Here is a 24,365-nt window from a genome sequence, read left to right as displayed (position 1 = left end):
TTCTTGGTTATACAATTTCATGTGCACTGTTGTTCCAGTTTGGTGTGAGCTCCTTGAAGATGAGAAGGATCATATATCTGTACAGTTTTTCAAAAAATTGTACATTAACCTTTATTCACCAAACATTTACTGCAGTGCATGCTTCCTTCAGAGCATCCTTTGTACAAAGTACTGGCAAATAAACACAGTATGTGTTCAGTAACCTTTTGATTATTCATAAAATATATGAGATAACATGAAATAGTGGTAACTCAGTTTGCACATAGTGAAGATAGAACTTTTAAAATTATCTCTATGCTAACTTTATTGAATTTTTTTTCAGGGAAAGAAACTGAAAAGGCTAAGGAACGTTACGACAAAGCCACAATGAAACTTCATATGTTGCATAATCAGTATGTATTGGCATTGAAAGGGGCACAGCTTCATCAGAATCAGTATTATGACACTACACTTCCTCTGCTTCTGGATTCCTTACAAAAGATGCAAGAAGAAATGATAAAAGCACTGTAAGATACATTTCCTATTTGATATAAAATCCCTTCATAAAATGATTTTAACATTTTTTTTTCTGCTAGTTCACCTTTCGTATAAAAATTATCTTTGTTTTGTAAGCTGCATCATTGAACTAGCTCAATGGGTATTTCACACCTCTTCTACCTTGGTTTTCACTTCTGTTATCCTTTCAGTTTACATTCACTCAACTCTGCAACCTTCTAGCTAGCCCCAAGAATGTCTCTTATTTTTGTATGTTTTTGTTTTGCTCCAGTTAGCTAGAAATTTAGCTGAAAAAAAAATCTTTAGTTTGACAAGTGTTAGTTTTTGTTTGTTTGTTTTTGGCCGTGCCACACAGCTTGTGGGATCTTAGTTACCCAACCAGGGATTGAAACTGGGCCCTCGGCAGTGAAAGCACAGATTCCTAACTACTGGACTGCCAGGGAATTCCCTTGACAAGTGTTAAGAAGCGGATATCTACCTCCAGAGGATTGGGTTTAAATCTTGAGCAACTGATAAGCCCAAAGGAAATAACTTTTTGGTTTATTTGCCAGCTTTTTGTTGTATGAGATTAAAATGAACAAATGTTTATTGAAGTTCTGCTGTATACAAAGCACCCTGGTGCTTGCAGATGTAGAGATGAGTAGGTCACAATTTTTGCCTTCAAGGAGCAAACAATGTTGGTCAGTAATTCAAATGCATACATGTTTACCATACAGATCAATTCAATATGCCACCCTATGGTAGACTTAATCTCCTTTATATGCTGGTTTAGGTGATCCCCCATTTCCCAAAAAAAGATAAAGTGTTTTTAGTCAACTTGAATATGTCAACTTTTAAGGGTATTGATGAAATAGTGAAATATCTACTTAAAATATTTAATTCATAAATTTAGTAATGTCTACTTTAAATTACATATTGTTGATCTATAAACATTGCCTTTCCTACTTTCATTTTATGAATCAATATTTTCTCAAACTCTCCATATGAATCTTCAATAATAGTGTCTTCATCATCACAAGAACATCCTTTTTTGAGACATATAATAGTTTTACACAGTGTATTATCTTTACTTTGTAATAAATTTTTTTAGATCTAGCATTTAAAAAAATCCAAGCATGATAATATCACTGAAATTGAATCCTATGTCACAAGTACTCATTCATATAACATTAGGAGACTTCTTCCTTTTTTTCCCCATTTGTCTTAAAGATGTGTTAATGATCTCCACATCATAACCACTTAACTGTTTTGCTTTTTAAGAATTATCTAGATAGTCTATATTAATATCATTCAGTACTTTCAATTGTGAGATCATAACCCCAGGGATATTTACTAAATCTGTATTAAATTTCTCTGCCTCCCTCTTTTCTTTAAACTGTGTCTATCAGGTCGTTTCTGTAATCATTCCAAGCTAGCATTGCCTGAAGCAGTTTGAATTTAATTTTTTTTTAACCCAAACAGTATTTTGCTGTTCAGAATGAAGTAATTGAGAGAATGCTTCATAATAAGAGAAATTTTGTAGGATTACTTTTTATGAGTGATGATTTTGGAAAAGAAAAACAAACAAGGCCTTATATTTATTTGGGTATATGCAGGATAAGCTTGTTTGTCCACACTTTTTAAGGCTACTAATGAGCAATGGTATATTTTTACAGCATAGCATTCTTAAGTTGGAGATTGGGTCTTTGTAACAGAATAGTTTTTCCTTTTGCATTTATTAGATAAGCCTAATAACTTTTATGATTATTTTTGCTACTAGCTGGAGGTCAGGAGAAGACTGAGATGTCATTGAAGGTATAAACCAATTAAACTCTGTAAATATAATATGAAAAAGAGCAGAGGCCCAGGAGCAAGAGAAGAACCAGGAGCTAGGGTATGTGAGGAAGTGGCAGGCACTGAATGAAACATTAAATAGACAGGAGTTCATCCACAGTTCCATGTTATGGAATCAGCATTTCAGTGGTGATGTTTAGAAACGGAAAGTGGTTAGCACTGGCTTACACTTTGGATATGTTAGATAGATATTGGAAGATGTAATGCCTTACTCTAGATCATTTACAATTATTATATTATATCAAATGTAAGTTGTTAATCTGTACACGTGTATAATCCCTTCACTTCACTATCCAGGTATATGAAATAAGGTGGTATGTTAAATCACCATCTGTAAAAATTGGCATTATATTTCATATTGTTTTAAATCCTTTTTGGGCCTATGTTTCCCTGATAAAAGTTTAAAATGTTGTTAAATTTTCTTTTCAGGAAAGGTATATTTGATGAATACAGCCAGATAACCAGTCTTGTTACAGAGGAAATAGTGAATGTCCATAAAGAGATTCAAATGTCAGTTGAACAGATAGACCCTGGCACAGAATACAATAATTTCATAGATGTTCACAGGTATGTATGATATTTTCATTCTTCTTTCAGTATTTATGACAGTATTACTTTTTTTTAACCATATAATATTTAACTGAATTAAAATAAGAAATATTGAAGAGCTTATTAGGAAATAGTCTATTTCATATTAATTTGTTTTTAATTATTTTCAAAATCCTTTCTCGATGATAACTAATTTATATAATGATCTTGAGAAGTTTTTCAGTTGTTACTACATCACTGCTTAAACCCATATTTAATCCATGAAATTGTGTTTTCTTTTTAACAATTATATAATAATAATAAACATGGTTTTCTGTTTGTGTTAAACTTTATAGTAATAATACACCAATTATTTTTTCATGCATGCATCATCTTATTTTGTACTCATTATCATTGAGGAAGGAATAAAGCAGGTTAATATCTGTATTCTACAAATGAGGAAGCTAAGCTGAAATTACTTGACTAGATCTTTGAGGCCTAAGGTTTAGTTTGATTTATTCTATTTGTTTTTACTCTACTTTGTTAACATAATTTTAAATAAGAACAAATATTCTGCCTTTGGTATGTACTAAGACATATTATGATAGTACATTCATATTGATAAAAATTATTTGGCATACTTTACTAGAACGACGGCTGCTAAGGAGCAAGAAATTGAGTTTGATACTTCCTTACTAGAAGACAATGAAAATCTACAGGCAAATGAGATTATGTGGAATAATTTAACAGCAGAAAGTTTGCAAGTAATGTAAGTATTTAGAAAATCTGAAGCTTAAATATTAGTGTTACTACTTATAGTTAAACTTTATCAGATTTAAAATTCTAATTTTTATTTTCTTGGAAGTAATGAAAAGTAAATTAAACATGAACTGATCTTTGGTCAGAGTGAAATGTTTTGAGAAATATGTTAACTTTACCCATTATCATCACTAATTTCAGTAATTCTGAAAATCAAAATTCTGTGTGATGTTACATTCATTTGCCCAGTTATTGCTGATATCTTATATTGGAATAATACTTTATTGTTTCCAAAATTTATAGAAATTTTTTTTATCCCATTTCATTCTCTAAATAGCAGAACCATTTTGGAAATGAGGACGAGTGTTAGAGATAAGAAGAGACTTACAGATGTCAGAAGCATTTAGTATAAAAATTTGACTTTTGAGTTCTTTTCTCTTTATAAGCAGAAGTATCTTCTGTTATAGGCTATTATGTCAATTCCTTTTTCACTTTTTGATATTATTGCATAAAATTTTAAAACTTTTAAGAAATCTTAATGTGTTTTTTGTCGTTTTCAAACATTTAAGGCTATTAACAGTACATTTTAAAATTTAGGAAGCATAATTAAGGCATTCTACTTTTAAAGTATATTAAAAGATATTTAACCTCTGCTGATTTTGTTCAGGAGCAACACAAAGAAACTTATATTTATTAATAAGTGTTGTATGTACCTATACCTGTGTGAGAACTACAGCCAGAAATGATTACATACTTATTTTCTTTTCAGTATTGGATATGTTATATCATCTGACTTATTGAAATTTTACCTCAAAAGACACAGCCGGAAGTTCCTATCTATGTAATTAAGCAATCTCCCTTCTGTTGTTCAGTGACGTTGTAGTGTTACAGATAATTAAGTGGTAGGATCCTGGGACTAGCTCTTGGTAAGGGGTTTAATGTATTTAAAGTCGGCCAGATGGAATGAAGAATCTAACAAATGCTTGTTGAATTACCTTGTCCAAGATGAAGGCTTACTAGTTACTGGGGAGTGACCGTTGATGAGAGGAATGGAGGCATGGGAGTACCCTGCATTAGAAGGTCTTTTTGAGCAGCCATAATGTGATTCTTGAAGCTATTTCTCAAGTTTTAAGACCCTTCTCAGGAATCTCTCTTTGACTTTAGGTATACTCTTACAATGTCAGCTATCTCTAAACCAGTGGTTTTCACCCTGGGCAATTTTTGTTCCTAGGGGACATTTGACAATGTCTGAGACATTTTTATTTACCAGTTGGGAAGGTAGAGGCCATGGATGCTGCTAAGCAGCCTACAGTTCACAGGACAGCCTCCAACAACAAAGAATTATCTGCCAAAAATGTCAGTAGGGCCAAGGTTGAGAAACTCTGCTCTTAACAATAGAGTTGAATGCATGTCATAAAATAGATGGTAGAGTTTCTCAATTCTTGGGTAGTGAAATATTCCATTCCTTAATTCCTGTGCTGCTTGGTGAAGGAACATGACATAAATTACTCTTCTTTTTTTAAGTCATCATATTGACCCCAAGTAATTCATACATTTATTCATCAAAATATATTTACTGTGTGTTTAAGTTTGTAAAGTTTAATACATTCAAGGAGTTTATGCTACAATTGATCAATTTAATTTAATACACCAAGAAGGAATGAGCATATAGATATTGGAGTGTTATGAGGTAAAATTAAAAATAGCTACCTGTTATAAGCTTATGTAAAATAAGAGATTTTGTGACCAAAGAAGAATTTGTTTTATTGCTTTTTAGGGTATAATTAGAGCAAAACTAGTTATATTCATAAATCATTATTTCTTAATTGTGGTGATGAAGCAATGAACAAAAATACAATAAATTAAAGGTAATAAATCTTTGATAATGTGATAGATTTAATTGCTTACCTCTTACTGAGGCAAAACTTTAGCTATATTTTGTGGAACAGTGTCTAAATTCAGGATATGAGTTTAAGATTAGACTTTCCTCAAGAATTTTATTCCAAGAATGAGTTATTCAGTGTGTCTGTTGGCACTGCTAAAATATTCTAAATTAATTCCATTAAAACATATATGTATGTATATGTGTATATATGTGTGTATATATATATTTTAATGTAAGAGGAAAATCTTTCTTTTTACCATAATGTTAGTGTATTAAATGTAAACTTATATCTTTTCTTTCCTGAGGTATTGATTTGATAATTTTGTTGTTTATGTTGGAATATTCGGTGCAATAGAAATGAATGAAACAAATGAACACATAGTTTCCAGAAAATTAAACACAAATGACCAGTAATCCTGTGACAATGAAAGAAATATACATTTTTAAAAAAAGAAGCTATTTCAACTACCAGCTTGGCAAGGATTACGTAATTTGATAGTACCCAGCGTTGTGTAGGATATGGGAAAATAAGCCTTCTTATAAAGTCTTGGCAGAAATGTAAATTAGTATAACCTTTTGGGAGAATAATTTGGCAATATACATCAAAATTCAACTTGCAAACCTTTTAACTTAGAAATTACACTCCTAGGACTTTAGCATACAAGTACTCAAAGATACATGTACAAGCTTAACATATTGAGTTGGTTGGGTCTGAATCCTAACAGTATGGCTTATTACCTTTGTGAAACTGGATAGATTATTTAATTCTTTTATGCCTCATTTTCCTCAAAATGTAAAATGGTAATAATAATGTCACCCAATTCATAGTGTTGTTATGAAGATTACATGTATGAGTAAATGTGGAATACTTAGAAGAGTCCCTGGCACATAGTAAGTTCTGTGTATTAGTTTTTTTTTTTAATGGAAGTATAGTTGATTTACAATATTATATAAGTTACAGGTGTACAATATAGTGATTCACAATTTTTAAAGGTTATACTCCATTTAGTTATTATCAAATATTGGCTATATTTCCTATGTTGTACAATATATTCTTGTAGCTTATTTTATATATAATAGTTTGTATGTTTTAATTCCTTACCCCTATACTGTCCCTCCCTACTTCGGGCTCCCCACTTGTAACCACTAGTTAGTTCTCTATATCTGTAAGTCTATTTCTTTTTTTGTTATATTCACTAGTTTGTTATATTTTTGGATTCCGCATATGAGTGATATCATACAGTATTTGTCTTTCTCTGTCTGACTTATTTCACTTAGCAAATACCCTCCAAGTCCATCCATGTTGCTGCAAATGGCAACATTTCATTCTTTTTTATGGCTGAGTAGTATTCCATTGTATATATATATACACCGCATCTTTTTTTATCTATTCATCTTTGATGGACACTTCAGTTGCTTCCATGTCTTGACAATTGTCAGTAACGTGGCTGTGAACATTGGGGTACATGTATCTTTTCAAATTAGCATTTCCATTTTTCCAGATATATACCCAGGAGTGGAATTGCAGGGTCATATGGTAGCTCTACTGTTAGTTTTTTGAGAAACCTCCATACTGTTTTCCATAGTGGTTGTACCAATTGACATTCCTACGAGCAGTGTACGAGGGTTCCCTTTTCCCACATCCTTGCCAACATTTGTTATTTGTGTTCTTTTTTTGATAGCCATTCTGACAGGTGTGAGGTGATATCTTATTGTGGTTTTGATTTGCATTTCCCTGATGATTAACTACGTTGAGCATCTTTTCATGTGTCTGTTGGCTATTTGCATGTCATCTTTGGGAAAATGTCTGTTCAGGTCTTCTGCCCATATTTTAATCAGGTTGTTTGGTTTTTTTTTTGATGTTGAGTTGTATGAGCTGTTTATAACTGTTGGATATTAACCCCTTATTGGTCATATCATTTGCAAATATTTTCTCCCATTCAGTAGGTTGTCTTTTTGTTTTGTTGATGCTTTCCTTTGTGATGCAAAAATCTTTAAGTTTAATTAGGTCCCATTTGTTTATTTTTGCTTTTATTTCCTTTGCCTTAGGAGACAGATCCAAAAAAGAATTTCTGTGATTTATGTGAAAGAGTGTTCTGCCTGTATTTTCCTCTAGGAGTTTTATGGTTTCCTATCTTACATTTAAGTCTTCAATTCATTTTGAGTTTATTTTTGTACATGGTATTAGAGAATGCTCTAATTTCATTCTTTTATATGTAGCTGTTCTGTTTTCCCAGCATCATTTATTGAAGAGACTGTCTTTTCTCCATTGTATATTCTTGCCTCCTTTGTCATAGGTTAATTAACTGTAAGTATGTGGGTTTTTTTCTGGGCTCTCTATTCTGTTCCATTGATGTATGTGTCTGTTTTTGTGCCAATACCATACTGTTTTGACTACTGTAGCTTTGTAGTATAATCTGAAATCAGGGAGCGTGATTCATCCAGCTCTGTTCTATTTGTTTTGGCTATTTGGGGTCTTCTGTGTTTCTATGTATTGGTTTTTATTCTTTTTTTGTTTTGTTTTGTTTTTTTGCGGTACGTGGGCCTCTCACTGTTGTGGCCTCTCCTGTTGTGGAGCACAGGCTCCGGACTTGCAGGCTCAGTGGCCATGGCTCATGGGCCCAGGTGTTCCGCGGCATGTGGGATCTTCCCGGACCGGGGCATGAACCCGTGTCCCCTGCATTGGCAGGCAGACTCTCAACCACTGCGCCACCAGGGAAGCCCTGTTCTTGTTTTTTAAATTACTGCTTGGAGTGGTTTTGTACGTTAAGAACTCTGAGCACAATGCTTATGTTTTTCAGGGGCCTTTGGCTGTGTTTGAGATCTGAAAGATTTTTGTTAGTTCCAAAATATGAAAAGAAAACTGTTACAAGGTATAATACTATGTCATCTTCATTAATTATTAAATTTGGTATATACAAAAACATTTCAAACAATTTGTAGGTTAAACTTTCTCACTTATTAATATCTGTATATGTACACACACACACACACACACACACACACACACACGCATATAGTTTGGATAGAGGCCAAGGATTATACAGGTCTCAAAACAGTGACAAAACACTGGAAACACAATAAATATTCATCAATAAGGGATTGGTAAATTAATTATGTTAGGTCTGTACTAACCCCACAATTTTCCCATATTATTCAGGTTTTAAATACAATAAGATAGGTTTTAATATATGCTTGTATGGAAAGATCACCAGAGTATATGATAAGAAGCAAAAACAAGTTATAGAATAACATTTATGGAATGAATCTATTAATAAAAAAGTACATTTATGTTTGTATATACATAGAACATATTTAGGAATGGAGGTGAACTGATGGGGTATGTAGGGAAGCATGTTGGGGCCAATATTTATAATAATGTTAAATAAATGTGGTTTTATTTCTCATCTGTTTGCAGTTTTATTTGCAAACTTATGTTAGCATGACTCTCTCCAGAATATTAGCTATTTATTTTCCTTCCCATTATGTTAGTTCCTTATCCTTTCACTAAGCATTTTTTCCTTAGTCACATTGCTTTATGTAGTTTTAGAATAGAACTCTCTCAAAGCTCTTTTTGAAAATGTTAATATTTTATGGCCCGTGCTTCCTTTTGTTCTGTATTTTTTCTTAGCCCATCTAAAAGCTCTAATGCATTAATAAAGAATGGTATTAAGGAAAACTTCAGAAACATTTTTCTTTTTGTTTTGCATTCCTTTATGTTTGTTTGAGTGATCAGTGACCCTATCCTTTGTGAAAGGTTACATTTGTTTGGAAATGAGAATCATTAATTTTTGACTTCTGGAGAATTTTTCCATAAATAGAAGTCATTCTGGCAATCTGTCAGACTGCTGATTAGTAGTGACTATGAAACAAAGAAAAAATTGGATTACGTTTCTCTTGGACTCTTCAGAATTCTTGGCTAGATGTCAGATGTTGTGGGTGATTTATTAACATCTTTGTTGAATGAATGAGTGAATGAAGATGGTTTTATGGAGAGATTTCAGGGAGTTTCTGAATAGTGAATCTTGTCTCTGGCTTCATATTAGGATCACTTAGGGAGCTTTAAAAAATGCTGATGCCTGGGACCTGACCCAAACCAATGAAATCAGATTTTCTGAGAGTTAGATCTAGGCATTGGAAATTTTTGTAAACTCTCCAGGTGATGTTAATGTGCAGACAGGATTTAAAAATCTGCTGTATCCCGTTAAAACTTTTTGTAGAAATGTGTGTTTTACTTTCTGGGGGGAGGGTGTGTGCAAATTTTCAGAGGGCTTCTTAACCCAAAATGGCTAAGGACTACTGCTCTAGTTGAATATCTTTCATATTTAAACAATGTCTTTTTTGTTAAACTTTTCTAACTTATATTCCTCAAGTTGTATAGCATTACTGGGGAAAAATTAGCATTTTTACAGTAGTCTAATCAGAATTTCTTTTTAACTCTGTTTTTCTTCTGATCTACCATACTTCTGGACTAGTCTTGACTTGTAAGGTATTTGAAGTTTAAAGAGATGCCTTTTCCCTGAGGTTATCTCTTTCACTTTGCTAGTCATAAAAAGACACCTGTGAATTTTTTCTTTTTTTTTAGATTCCTAAATATAGCATAAAATTGTTTTCATTAGCAAACACTCATAAATTTAATAGTTTATACTCTTGGTTGCTCTTTATTGTATCATGTAGAGCTTTCACAAGTAAATGCATGAGATTCTGAGATTATTACACAATTAGTATTTATATCTAAAACAAGATTATGCAGTGTTGCTGCCTGCCCCCTTTTCAGATTTGATGGAAATCTAGTGACATAATAATAAATGACAAAGTTACTGTATTTACCCATCTAAATATGTGCCACAAAGCATTTTTATCATACGCTCATTATTTATCTATCAGCTATAATTATAAAGGTAATACACCCCCCCCCCCCCGCACACACACACACATATGGAGAGAGAGAGAGAGGAATTCAACTCAGCTATTTGTAGGTTGTTTGTTTATCTCCTATTTACTGGAAATGTTTTTGCATGGTAGATCACTATGTGGTAGAGGGCTATTTCTCAGCCTCTGATAATTTCTAGCACCTGAGATCATGCATGTGCCACGACACATGCGTTCAGGTTGTATTACCTTCAGGCTTGAATCTGAGGTTGCTTCCTTTGTCTCTGTCATCTACAGCCTCTCTCCTTCCCCTCCAGCACCCCTTTGACATCTGCCTCATTTTTGGATCACCCTTCTTTGCCAAAGGCTGGAAGAGGTACTATATTTTATTGACTTTAATCATCCATTTATTAAGATTATATATGCAAATATTTCCTCTCATCTACTCACTACTTAATTGACTAATTGGAGACTCAGTAATTTTAGTTCATCCAAATAACTTGAAAAAAAGTCAGGTCTATAAAATTTGGAACATTAGAAGAATATATTTAAGTGTCTGTTGTGTGGGTTTTGGCATTTTGGATAGACGAGGCATCAATTTGTGATCTATTGCAAACTAAAAGCAGGGTAAATGGAGTTATGAATCCATAGTTTAAGTGAGGCAAATTAAAGGTAGCAAGTTGCTCCAAAATATGAACATTAACATATCTGCCAAAAGAGGAATTTTGATTAATTTTAGTAAACCGGTAGAGAGTAAAGGTCTTGTTTAGTTCTTTTGTTGACTCAATTTTCTAGTTTCAAATGAGGTCTCTTTATCATAAGTTGTTATTATCTATCAGTAGGGAATATATTTGAATTCTAGAAGACTGTGTTTAGCTCTCTAGCCATATTCTAAAGTAAAGCCCAACCACAGGCCTCATGTTTCCCAGTACATTTAAAAAAATTTAAAGTCAGAACATGTTTAACTTTTTCAGTGGAATATAAATAAGATCTCTTAATTGAAGAATGGTAATTCTCTGTGTGAAAAAGTGATTATCTTGGATTTCTTGAGATATGAGTTAGCAAACTATAGCCTGTAGGTCAAATCCAGCTAACCACTTGTTTTGAGCAGTCTATAAGCCAAGACTGCTCATTACACTTTTAAATGGTTAAACAAATCAAAAGAAGAACTATATTTTGTGATATAAAATATAGTGTTTATATGTTTATATGAAATTTAAACATCAGAGTACATAAATAAAGTTATATTGGAACACAGCCTTGCTAATTCATTTACCTGTTGCCTATGGGTGCTTTCCTGCTACAGTGGCAGAGTTGAGCAGTTGTGACCATATATGGCATTCTCATCACTTCACACTGCTGCTTGGCATACTATAAATCACAGTGACATGGTTATAATTCAACAGTGTTTTGAATGCCACACATATCATTGTACTACAGCATTTACTTACTTTTAATTATCAGTGCATGCATGTCATGTCAAAACAAGAAAAGAAGAGAAAATGGATTTTGGATGTCACACTTTAAGACACAGTGGAGTGTGGATTATTTTGTTATTGAATTAGATGGCAAAGCATTGTGTTTATCATGCACTGGCACTATGGCTGTGCTAAAATAATAAATGTTGACATTATCAGACTAAACACTCATCTCAATATTACTGACTCACAGGAGAGCACTAGTCAGAAAAATTAAAAAAGATAAACTGGAATACCTCATCACAGCAGACTTTCTTCAGAAAAATAAAATATGAAAGTGTGGATGAAGCCAAAATAAGTTTATGGGTGGCTTATTTGTTTGCCAAGCAAAAAAAGCCATTTATCAGTGGTAAATTAATTAAATAGTGTTTTACTGCAGTAACTGAAGAAATATGTCGACAGAAAATAAGTTTATGACCATTACTCTTTCAGCAAGAACGTTTGCTTGAAGGGTTGAAAACATTGGGGGCTAAATCATTAGTAAATTAAAAAAACACGACAAATGATTTCAACTAAAGAATTACTTTTGATGAATAAATAGCCTGTGTGGATCAACTACAAACAAGAATATTTTCATTGAAGTTGACAAAACACTAATTCAGTACAAACTGAAGTGGAATCTGTTAAGATGTAATTTTACAACTGATGTTGTTAAAAATATGTGTGTATCAGAAGAAGGTTTAGTTGAACAAATTTACAAAGCTTGTGAAAATGTTAGGTGTTTAAATCCTGTGGTTATTCATTGTATTATTCAATAGTAGGCACTTTGTGAAAAATGTTGTAATCTAATCATATGGTTACTGAACCAATAATGTCAACAGTGAACTTCATTTGCTGTCCTGGACTTGACTATCATCAATTTCATGGATTTTTGTCAGAAATTGAAACTGAATATCCTGAATTGCCTTATCATATAGGACTTTGACGATTTAGAACTGGTAAAGTTTTATTGTGATTTTTTTTGAGCTCAGAGTCATGATGAAAATTTTTTTAAAAATCAGAATATCCCTTTCAACAATGGACAGACTTTCACCAGTGGACAGATCATCCAAAATGAAAATAAATAAGGAAACACAAGCTTTAAATGATACATTAAACAAGATGGACTTAATTGATATTTATAGGACACTCCATCCAAAAACAACAGAATACACATTTTTCTCAAGTGCTCATGGAACATTCTCCAAGGTAGATCATATCTTGGGTCACAAATCAAGCCGTGGTAAATTTAAGAAAATTGAATTTGTATCAAGTATCTTTTCCAACCACAGCGCTATGAGACTAGATATCAATTACAGGAAAAGATCTGTAAAAAATACAAACACGTGGAGGCTAAACAGTACACTACTTAATAACGAAGTGATCACGGAAGAAATCAAAGAGGAAATTAAAAAATACTTAGAAAAAAATGACAATGGAAACACGACGACGCAAAACCTATGGGATGCAGCAAAAGCAGTTCTAAGAGGGAAGTTTATAGCAATACAATCCTACTTTAAGAAACAGAAAACTTCTCGAATAAACAACCTAACCATGCACCTAAAGCAATTAGAGAAAGAAGAACAAAAAACCCCCAAAGTTAGCAGAAGGAAAGAAATCATAAAGATCAGATCAGAAATAAATGAAAAAGAAATGAAGGAAACAATAGCAAAGATCGATAAAACTAAAACCTGGTTATTTGAGAAGATAAACAAAATTGATAAACCATTAGCCAGACTCATCAAGAAAAAAAGGGAGAAGACTCAAATCAATAGAGTTAGAAATGAAAAAGGAGAAGTAACAACTGACACTGCAGAAATACAAAAGATCATGAGAGATTACTACAAGCAACTCTATGCCAATAAAATGGACAACCTGGAAAAAATGGACAAATTCTTAGAAATGCGCAACCTGCCAAGACTGAATCAGGAAGAAATAGAAAATATGAACAGACCAATCACAAGCACTGAAATTGAAACTGTGATTAAAAATCTTCCAACAAACAAAAGCCCAGGTCCAGATGGCCTCACAGGCAAATTCTATCAAACATTTAGAGAACAGCTAGCACCTATCCTCAAACTCTTCCAAAATATAGCAGAGGGAGGAATACTCCCAAACTCATTCTACAAGGCCACCATCACCTTGAGACCAAAACCAGACAAGGATGTAACAAAGAAAGAAAACTAGAGGCCAATATCACTGATGAACATAGATGCAAAAATCCTCAACAAAATACTAGCAAACAGAATCCAACAGCACATTAAAGGGATCATACACCATGATCAAGTAGGGTTTACTCCAGGAATGTAAGGATTCTTTAATATACACAAATCAATCAACGTGATACACCATATTAACAAACTAAAGGAGAAAAACCATATGATCATCTCAATAGATGCAGAGGAAGCTTTCGACAAAATTCAACACTCATTTATGATAAAAGCCCTGCAGAAAGTAGGCATAGAGGGAAGTTTCCTCAACATAATAAAGGCCATATATGACAAACCCACAGCCAACATCATTCTCAATGGTAAAACACTGAAAGCATTTCCACTAAGATCAGGAACAAGACAAGGTTGCCCACTCTAACCACTCTTATTCAACATAGTTTTGGAAGTTTTAGCCACAGCAATCAGCAAAGAAATGGAAATAAAAGGAATCCAATTCGGAAAAGAAGAAGTAAAGCTGTCACTGTTTGCAGATGACATGATACTATACATAGAGTATCCTAAAGATGCTACCAGAAAACTACTAGAGCTAATCAATGAATTTGGTAAAGTAGCAGGATACAAAATTAATGCACAGAAATCTCTGGCATTCCTATATACTAATGATGAAAAATCTGAAAGTGAAATCAGGAAAACACTCCCATTTACCACGGCAACAAAACGAATAAAGTATCTAGGAATACCTACCTAAGGAGACAAAAGACCTGTATGCAGAAGATTGTAAGATACTGATGAAAGAAATTAAAGATGATACAAACAGATGGAGAGATATACCATGTTCTTGGATTGAGAGAATCAAAATTGTGAAAATGACTCTACTACTCAAAGCAATCTACAGATTCAATGCAAACCCTATCAAACTACCACTGGTGTTTTTCACAGAACTAGAACAAGAAATTTCACAATCTGTATGGAAACACAAAAGACCCCGAATAGCCAAAGCAATCTTGAGAATGAAAAATGGAGCTGGAGGAATCAGGCTCCCTGACTACAGACTATACTACAAAGCTACAGTAATCAAGACAGTATGGTACTGGCACAAAAACAGAAAGATAGATCAAGGGAACAGGATAGAAAGCCCAGAGATAAACCCATGCACATATGGTCACCTTATCTTTGATAAAGGAGGCAGGAATGTACAGTGGAGAAAGGACAGCCTCTTCAATAAGTGATGGTGGGAAACCTGGACAGGTACATGTAAAAGTATGAGATTAGATCACTCCCTAACACCATACACAAAAATAAGCTCAAAATGGATTAAAGACCTAAATGTAAGACCAGAAACTATCAAACTCTTAGAGGAAAACATAGGCAGAACACTCTACGACATAAACCATAGCAAGATCTTTTTGACCCACTTCCTACAGAAATGGAAATAAAAACAAAAGTAAACAAATGGGACCTAATGAAACTTCAAAGCTTTTGCACAACAAAGGAAACCATAAACAAGACCAAAAGACAACCCTCAGTATGGGAGAAAATATTTGCAAATGAAGCAACTGACAAAGGATTAATTTCCAAAATTTACAAGCAGCTCATGCAGCTCAATAACAAAAAAGCAAACAACCCAATCCAAAAATGGGCAGAAGACCTAAATAGACATTTCTCCAAAGAAGATATACAGACTGCCAACAGACACATGAAAGAATGCTCAGCATCATTAATCATTAGAGAAATGCAAATCAAAACTACAATGAGATATCATCTCACAGCAGTCAGAATGGCCATCATCAAAAAATCTAGAAATCATAAATGCTGGAGAGGGTGTGGAGAAAAGGGAACAGTCTTGCACTGCTGGTGGGAATGTGAATCAGTACAGCCACTATGGAGAACAGTATGGAGGTTCCTTAAAAAACTACAAATAGAACTACCATATGACCCAGCAATTCCACTACTTGGCATATACCCTGAGAAAACCATAATTCAAAAAGAGTCATGTACCAAAATGTTTAATGCAGCTCTATTTACAGTAGCCCAGAGATGGAAACAACCTATGTGCCCATCATCGGATGGTTGGATAAAGAAGATGTGGCACATATGTACAATGGAATATTACTCAGACATAAAAAGAAATGAAATTGAGCTATTTGTAATGAGGTGGATAGACCTAGAGTCTGTCATGAAGAGTGAAGTAAGTCAGAAAGAGAAAGACCAATACCGTATGCTAACACATATATATGGAACTGAAGAAAAAAAAATGTCATGAAGAACCTAGGTGTAGGACAGGAATAAAGACACAGACCTACTAGAGAATGGACTTGAGGATATGGGGAGGGTAAGGGTAAGCTGTGACAAAGTGAGAGAGTGGCATGGACATATATACACTACCAAACGTAAAGTATATAGCTAGTGTGAAGCAGCCGCATAGCACAGGGAGATCAGCTTGGTGATTTGTGACCGCCTGGGGCGGGTGGGATAGGGAGGGTGGGAGGGAGGGAGATGCCAGAGGGAAGAGAAATGGGAACATGTGTATATGTATAACTGATACACTTTGTTATGAAGCAGAAACTAACACATCATTGTAAAGCAATTATACTCCAATAAAGATGTAAAAAAAAGAAAAGAATTTCCCTCAACCATTGTTATTGAACACTAAATTCTAAAAGCTTTGGAAATTAGCTATGTAATGAATTAAACCTAAAAGTACAATATCATTCTGTGCTTACATATAGAACTTATACTCCAATAATGTCAGGATGACAACTAATGTTGTTTGAATCCCAGGTAATGTCAGGCAGTTTTATATACTTCCTGTACTGTCAAACATTAAAACATGAAGCCAGATCACCATTCCCACCAAATTTGTAGCTGATGTATTTTTTGAGCTCAAACTACATTTCCAGGAGTGAATTTTGGACTTCGGTACAAATATTTTGACATTTCAAAATCCATTTAACTGTGCAGTTGAGGAATTCCCACATAATTTTCAATTAGAAGTGATGAATCTGCAACGTAATGACATGCTAAAAAGCATGCAATATAATTTTATAAATGCTTGCTAAGCAATAAATATGCTCAATTAAGATATGCTCATGGATTGATACTAGTATTTGGCAGTACCTATCTTTTCAAAGTGAAATACATAAAATCTCATTACATATCTTCATTTACAAGTGAATATTATAGTGGATTTTGTTGGTAAGCACTAACTTTGAGTCCCAGTGAAAGGAAATAATAGCACCCTTGAAAGATTTCTGTCCTTATTAGTAGACTGGTGTTACAATAAATTGTACCCAGTTATTATTATATTTTGAATTTGTCGATAAAATATTTGTGAATATTTTTTTCTCTTTGGCTATATTAATACTTATATAATATCCTTGATTTTGCCTCATGGGGGCAAAGCCTAAAATATTTACTCTCCAGACTTTTATAGAAAATGTTTGCTGATTTTTGTTGTAAGGAATGACACCAATTTAACCCATTGGAATGTCTGAATCAACCTTATCAATTCATGGAATGACAAATAATGCAGTACTCTCACATGTTAAGCAGGACCTCGGTTTTTGTTATGTCTGTTTTTGGCTGTTTTCATTTATAATCTTAACTCGATTTTGGTCTTTGTTTAAATATATACTGCAGTTATATTGGATTGTGTTAGGGGAATACTTTTTGAATGAGTGAGTTGGGAAGATTTGGAAATATGTAAAATGTTAGAAGGCAGATGATTTGTTAGAAGGACAGTTTGGTCTTAACCAAATAAATCATGGAAGGCAGGTAGATTTTTTGTATTGAGGTGGATTAGGTTGTATATTAGGAGAAATTCACAACTTTTGCTTGGTTGGTTAGGAACCATCCTCTTTGGTTTAATCTGTTTAATCTTGAGAAAAGCTAATAGATTTGTGACATGGGAGAGAAGGTCATCCATAAATTGCTATGCTGCTGCAATTGTATTTTAAGAAAGAGTTTCCAAGAAATGGTTTATTTCTTCAATTTATGTGGCAGTAATAGAGAAGAAGAGTTGTCAGAAAAGTTACTTCAGGCAACTGTAACCTTTATTCCACTTGGGTTTTTATTAACCCAAATGTCGCAATTAATGTGACAGTATTAGGAATTTGCAATTTATAATTTTTTAGGAAGTTGGGTCTCTTTAAGAGTGCTGTATGATTTAAATAATAATAGCCAATGGTTTGAAGATATACAAAGTATTGTTATAAGTATTAGAAGCTTGTTATTATCCACAATAATTGCTTTAAGCTTTTGTATCTTTTAAATACAACCAAATCTTTAAAAATTTTCTAACTAATACATGTGGGTGATAAAACTGCAAAATCTTGCAAAAGGGTATAGAGTGAAAATCAAAGTTCTCCCTTTTCTTTTTGACCCTATTTCAACCTTCTAGTGTGAATTCATGAAAAAAGTTTATCTTTCCAGAATGTATATATAAGCATATGAATGTATATAAATTGTATTCTTAAGTGGAGTCATTCTATACATACTCTTGCATCATCTACTTTTCTTAACATATATGAAATCTTCTTAATAGTGTACAGTGCTTTCCTGCTTTCGTATATGTAACATAATTCATTTAATTTAGTTATTTATTGGTGGACATTTATGTTATTTCTACTGTAGATTTTTTTATTGCCAGCGGCAGATGCTGGTTCTGTCGAGCCTGAAGCTTACAAAATTTGGAGGGGAGGAACATCTAACAGAAAAACTATACAAATTTGCAAATATAAAATTAAGTATGGAGCCTTGGAATGTATCATGCAGGTGTGGTTTCTGAAGGTTATGTGTCATTAGCGTCATAGTAAATTCACCTTTGGTTATTGCGAGTATAAGTTGTGGCACAGTAAACATCCTTGTATTTACAGCTTTGTACACTTGTTGAAACATATATATTGGATAAATTTTGTGAGGTGGAATTACTAAGATGGAGAATATTAGTTGTTAAGATCATGGACTTAGAGTTTAAGCTGCCTGGGCTCTAGTACCAGGTCTTCCACATACCAGCTCTGTGAACTTGGACAAGATCCTTAACCTCTCTGTACTTCAGTTCCTCATATGATAATGAAAATAATACTAATAGTTTTGTTATAAGACTGATGTGAATTTAAGTGCTATTTCTAAAGTGCTTAAAACTGTGCTTGTCAGTCAGTACATGTTAAGTATTATGTCAGTTTTTTGAGTTTTTTTTAATGAGATAGTATCATTTTATGACATTTAAATATTTGCGTCATGATTGTTTAAGTATACCATGATATCTAATTTAAAATTTTAAATAAGCCTTTTGAACTGTTACTGTTATATTTGTGTACAGAACATATACAACAATGACATCGTAGTGAATAGTTCTTTGAAATTTGCAAACTATTTTTATGTTTATTAAGTCATCTATATATAACCTGTATATACTGGAATGTTTTCCTCTTAATCCATTCCACTCCAGGTGGAGAAAAGGGACAATATTTTCCCCATATAATTCCATTCTTCTAAATCTTCTTTGTCTTTTGTACTTTGAATTTGCAACCATGGGTCTGTAGAGATTTAGAAATATTAAGAAATTTTGACTTCAAAGGCTTATCTTTGCTCAATTTTTTATTTAAGAAGACTTTGCATAAAGCTCTACTATGCTTTGTTTGCGCTAAGGCTGTAAAAGATTAAAGCCTGAAGAAGAGGTACTATTTTTTTTGACATGATCAAGAGCGAGATAAAGTAGAGGAAACTAATATTATTATTCCTTTTTCTGTGATCTTCTTCTCCTTCCCTTTTTCTTGTCTTCTTTCTTTCTTCCTACAGCCTTCATTGCTCAACGTAACAGGTAGTAAATTCTAGCTAACATAACAGACCTGCCAGAGAACAGAAGTATTACTAGCTCTTCTAGGCCTTTGTTTTAACTTCTAGTACCTTTCCAGCTCTTTAGAGAATCTAATAAGCTGGTGGTAGGTTTCTTTCCCTTTCTGGGTTAAAATTGTTTTAGCACAAATCAGAAATTTGAAAAGAAATCACGAGTACCACCTCATTCTTCTCACAAATGAGCTGACATGTGTACGTCACAAGTTTAGCATAAACAAAACTTCATATTTAATTCTTCATTGAAAGCTTATATGATATTTTTCAGAAGGCTGAATGATTGCTAAAGGAAGTAGAAAGTATTAGCAGATTTGGATTTTAATATACTTGGCTAGAATTGCCACGTGCCAGTGGTCTCTGATAGAGGGAGTTAGGCAGTCTAAGGTGGTTTAAACAATGGATCAGGACTCTGGCTTTCACCTCATTCCTCCCTTCTTACCCCATTTCAAAGTAAAAAGAGGGCAACACTACAATTAACTAGAGTAAGTATGATGCTCACCACAATCAACTGTCTTCCCTTGAATTTTTCCAAGTGATAAATATGAAGAAATCAATAGTAAAACTCCCCATTTTTTGCTTCCTTTTAGATTTGTGGTGATATTATTACTGTCATGTCACATCAAATCAACATGTATGTGTATGTGTGTGTATATGTGTGTATAGAGACATACTGTTTTGTTTGCATCAAGAATAACAAAGACATGCAAGCTTATGTTATTTCTCATGGAACCGAAATTCTTCAGATTTCCAAAAAGTTAGAGTTCTTGGAAATGACACTGTTAAAAGGGAAAAACAACTTTTAATTATGAATGGCTCCTCTACTTTCAATGTAGCATTCTTGCAATTTCTTTACTTTACTTGTTCTTAATTAGGAATAATGTATAAATAATATAACCTGTTCTTGAGTTTTATTTAAAATACACTCAATCCTACCTCTGCCTTGGGAACAATGTTAACTTTTGCATCCAATGTTAACAAAATATTCTTTAAAAAAATAGAAGACAATTTTTTTTTTCTTTTTTTTTGGCTGTGCCATGTGGCCTATGGTATTGTAGTTCCCCGACCAGGGATTGAACCTGGGCCCTCTGCAGTGAAAGCACGGGGTCCTAACCACTGGACCGCCAGGGAATTCCCTAGAAGACAATATTTAAAGTTACTTTTCGAAAAATATTTTTTACGAAACTAGTAAAATTGGTTAATAATATACAGTTACATTTATAGGGAATATACTATGCTTCCAAATCCATGTTAGGAACTTTAAAACTATTCATCATAGTTACAGGAGCCCTTTAAATTGAGTATTAATTTCTGTTTTATTAGGGAAGAAAATGGAAGTTTAGAAAAGCCAAGTAAATATTGAACATGAAGGTGTCTGCTTCTAGACCTGTTGTCTGTTATACCAGAGTAAGGTGCTTTACAAAATGCAGTAGAGGTATAGAGTTATAAACACAAATAATTCTCTTAATCTGATGTAGAAAGGTAAAGTGATTAGCTTGGTGATAAAATGTTTGCATGAAAGGAGTCAGCCCTGTACTAATGACATCTATATACAGAGAACTAAAGCTTCCCTCACTGCACCACTGCAGTAGGGGTTCATATATCCGTTTAGCCCATATGGTGGGTGAAAATCATAAATTGTGCTGTTCCCACATTGAGATAGCTCTTTGGTTTCACACTCTAGATAATTGAGAATGATTGGAATCAGGAGAGCCTTGAGAGTTATTAGGGAATTGCAGAGAAAAGCTTAATGTGTGAACTCATGAGAAAAACAAGACATAGAGAACTGAGTTGAGCACATACTTGCAGAGTGTGCAAGACACTGTGCTAAGTGTAAGGGATGTGCTGTGAAGAGTAAGCCATGGTGCCTGCATCTTACAGTTTGGTGGGACTATGTATTTATTTCAGGATGGAGCAGAGAATATGGTACAGTGAGAAGAATTGAGAAGAAACTAGGGAAAGAAACAGTAATAGTCAAAGAGAGGAAAGAAGAAGAAGAGAGGGTTGGAAGAAAAAAGGTCGATGTCTCTTCTACTAGAATGTAAGTTTCCTGAAGCCAAACTTGTTTATTGTTGTATCCCTAGTGTCTAGGAGCATGCCTGACACAAGGTATGCTCTTAGTAAACACCTGTTTAGATGAATGAAGGAAGAATTGAGAAGAGAGGTGAATGGAAAATTGAGCAGGAAGAAAAGAAGAGAATAGAGAAAGGTATAGGAGAGAGAAGTAAAAGAACAGAGGAGAGGAAAGTGATAAAGAGAGGGAAAGAGCTTTCTACCAAATTCAGCTTTGATGCAACATGGCCAAGGCAGCGGTGAGAAGATTGTCTTTATTACCTCTAGACTGGGGTTGGGACAGGTACAGAGGTAGGGTCCTGTGTTCCAGACTTTCATGCTGATTAAATGAGATTATATATAGGGCAGAGTTTTATAAAGAGCAAAGCATTATGTGTGAGTGTTATTTACTTATGTATTTATAGTTGTTAATAAGTAGCTTGAAGCCAGAAGTTGAAATGTAGGTTTCTTGAGAATGACCTCTAATTTTAATACAGTAATGCTTTTTGTGTCTAGTAGTCAGGATATGAACTATTCTACAAAACTGAATTTTCCTGATAATCAAAGCTTATATTGTCATCAAATTCAACAAAATAATTTTACCAGATTTGATGTATGTCTCTTGTAAATATATATATATTCTTAAAAAAAAAACTATCTAATTTAACCTTTCCCTTATGATTCTGGATCATTATTATAAGCATCATTGATTATGTTTTGCTATATTACTGCCCTCAGAAACCTGTTGAGATTTATTATGTTGCTTAACTCTTAACATAGATGAAGTAATCTGGATTACTGTTTTTTTAGTTCTTCTGATTATGTCTCACGGGTTTTCTGTCTCTTCTGTCTCTATTACCTAATAGTTTAAAAATCAAATTAATTTTTGTTATAAGAGATTTAACTAATATAGATAAATATAGAGTAAAATACAAGAGGCTTTTTTGTCCTTAAATCACTCTCTATTCCAATCCCAAACCCCTCAGAGTGATGATGAAAGTTTGGTTTGTAGTAACCTGTTTTTTCTCCACACATAAATACATACATAGTGTATTAATCTGTTATGGCTGCCATGATAAAATACCATGAATGGGTGGATTAATCAACAGCATTTACTTCTCATTGTTCTGGATGTTAGAAGTTCCAGATCAAGGTGCTGGCCAGTTTGGCTCCTGGTGAAATTATTTTCCTGGGTGTAGACTGCTGCCTTCTTGTGTACTCACATGACCTCTTCTTTGTCTGGGATTGGAGAGAGAGGCAGCATGAGCAAACCCTCTGGTGTCTCGTCTAAGGACACTAATCCCATCATGAAGGCTCCACCCTCACAAACTCATCTAACCCTAATTACCTCCCAAAGTCCCTCTCTCCAAATACCATCACTTTGAGGGTTAGGATTTCAACATATGAATTTTGAGGGAATACAATTCAGTCAGTAGCACATATACACATACATTTATTTCAATATAAATGGAACCATGCTATATGTATTTTTCAGCATCATGCCTTTTAATTTAAGACTTTGCCTTGGAAGAATGTTTTATGTGTGTACCTCATTCTTTTTAGTGACTATATGCTCTGTATCTTAAATGGATTAAAATTTATTCAGCTATTCCCCTGTTGATGAACATTTAAATATTTTTTAGTTTTTTGTTTTATAAACAGTGTTATAACAAACATGTTCATATGGACTGATTGTGTGCACTTTGTAAAGTATTCTGGTAAGACAGATTTTTAGATGGTCAAACAATATTCTAATTTGAAGTTTGAGAGACAATTCCAAGTTGACCACTAAAAAATTTGTGCTAGTTTTGTCACATCAATAGGGTATGTGTCTTCCTTCCTTCCTCCCTCCCTCTCTCCCTCCTTCCCTATATTTTGAGTTGTTCTGATTATGTCTCATAGTTTTTCTACCTCTTCTATCTCTATTACATATTATTTAACAGTTTAAAAATCATATTCATTTTTGTTATGAGATTTAAATAATATAGATAAATATAGAGTAAAATATGAGAGGCTTTTTTGTCCTTAAATCACCCCCTATTCCAATCCTATACCCCTTCCATTCTTCTTATATCTTCCTTCCTTCCCTCCTTCCTTCCTTCCTTCCTTCCTTTTTCTTTCTTTCTACAATATTGAGAATACTGAATATTATCACTTTTTCATGCTTGTCAATTTTAGTAGGTGAAAAATAACTTACTATTCATTTAATTTGCAGGGTTTTTTTTTTGTGGTTCAGGTTGTAAATATTTCCGTGTGCTTACTGATCATTTGAATTTTTCTTGATGAACTTCCTGTTGTGTTTTTTGTCCATTTTCATAGTAGGTTGACTTTTTTCTAAGAGTTTTTCTACATGAGCTTTTGCTTGTAATTCCCAATGCAAATATTTCTTCGAAGTTTGACTTTTGACTTTATTTATCATTTCTTTAACTTTAAATAAATTCAAATATTCATATACTTGGGTTA

At 33.4% G+C, this 24,365-nt stretch overlaps 1 protein-coding gene across 6 annotated transcripts in view; it reads left to right on the top strand.

Moving 5' to 3' along the window:
• Positions 1-24,365, top strand: part of FER (FER tyrosine kinase) — a 477,424-nt gene that overhangs the window by 135,606 nt on the left and 317,453 nt on the right. For all 6 annotated transcript variants that reach the window (XM_032625918.1, XM_032625922.1, XM_032625921.1 and 3 more), the window contains 3 exons: positions 323-506; positions 2,758-2,895; positions 3,506-3,625. In XM_032625918.1, the coding sequence (XP_032481809.1) occupies positions 323-506; positions 2,758-2,895; positions 3,506-3,625 (442 nt within the window). The remainder of the gene's footprint in view (positions 1-322; positions 507-2,757; positions 2,896-3,505; positions 3,626-24,365) is intronic.

The sequence above is a fragment of the Phocoena sinus genome, chromosome 3 (assembly GCF_008692025.1).
Source record: "Phocoena sinus isolate mPhoSin1 chromosome 3, mPhoSin1.pri, whole genome shotgun sequence".
Taxonomy (NCBI): Eukaryota; Metazoa; Chordata; class Mammalia; order Artiodactyla; family Phocoenidae; genus Phocoena; species Phocoena sinus.
The sequence above is the reverse complement of the archived record's forward strand: the minus strand, read 5'-3'. Positions and strand labels throughout refer to the sequence as shown.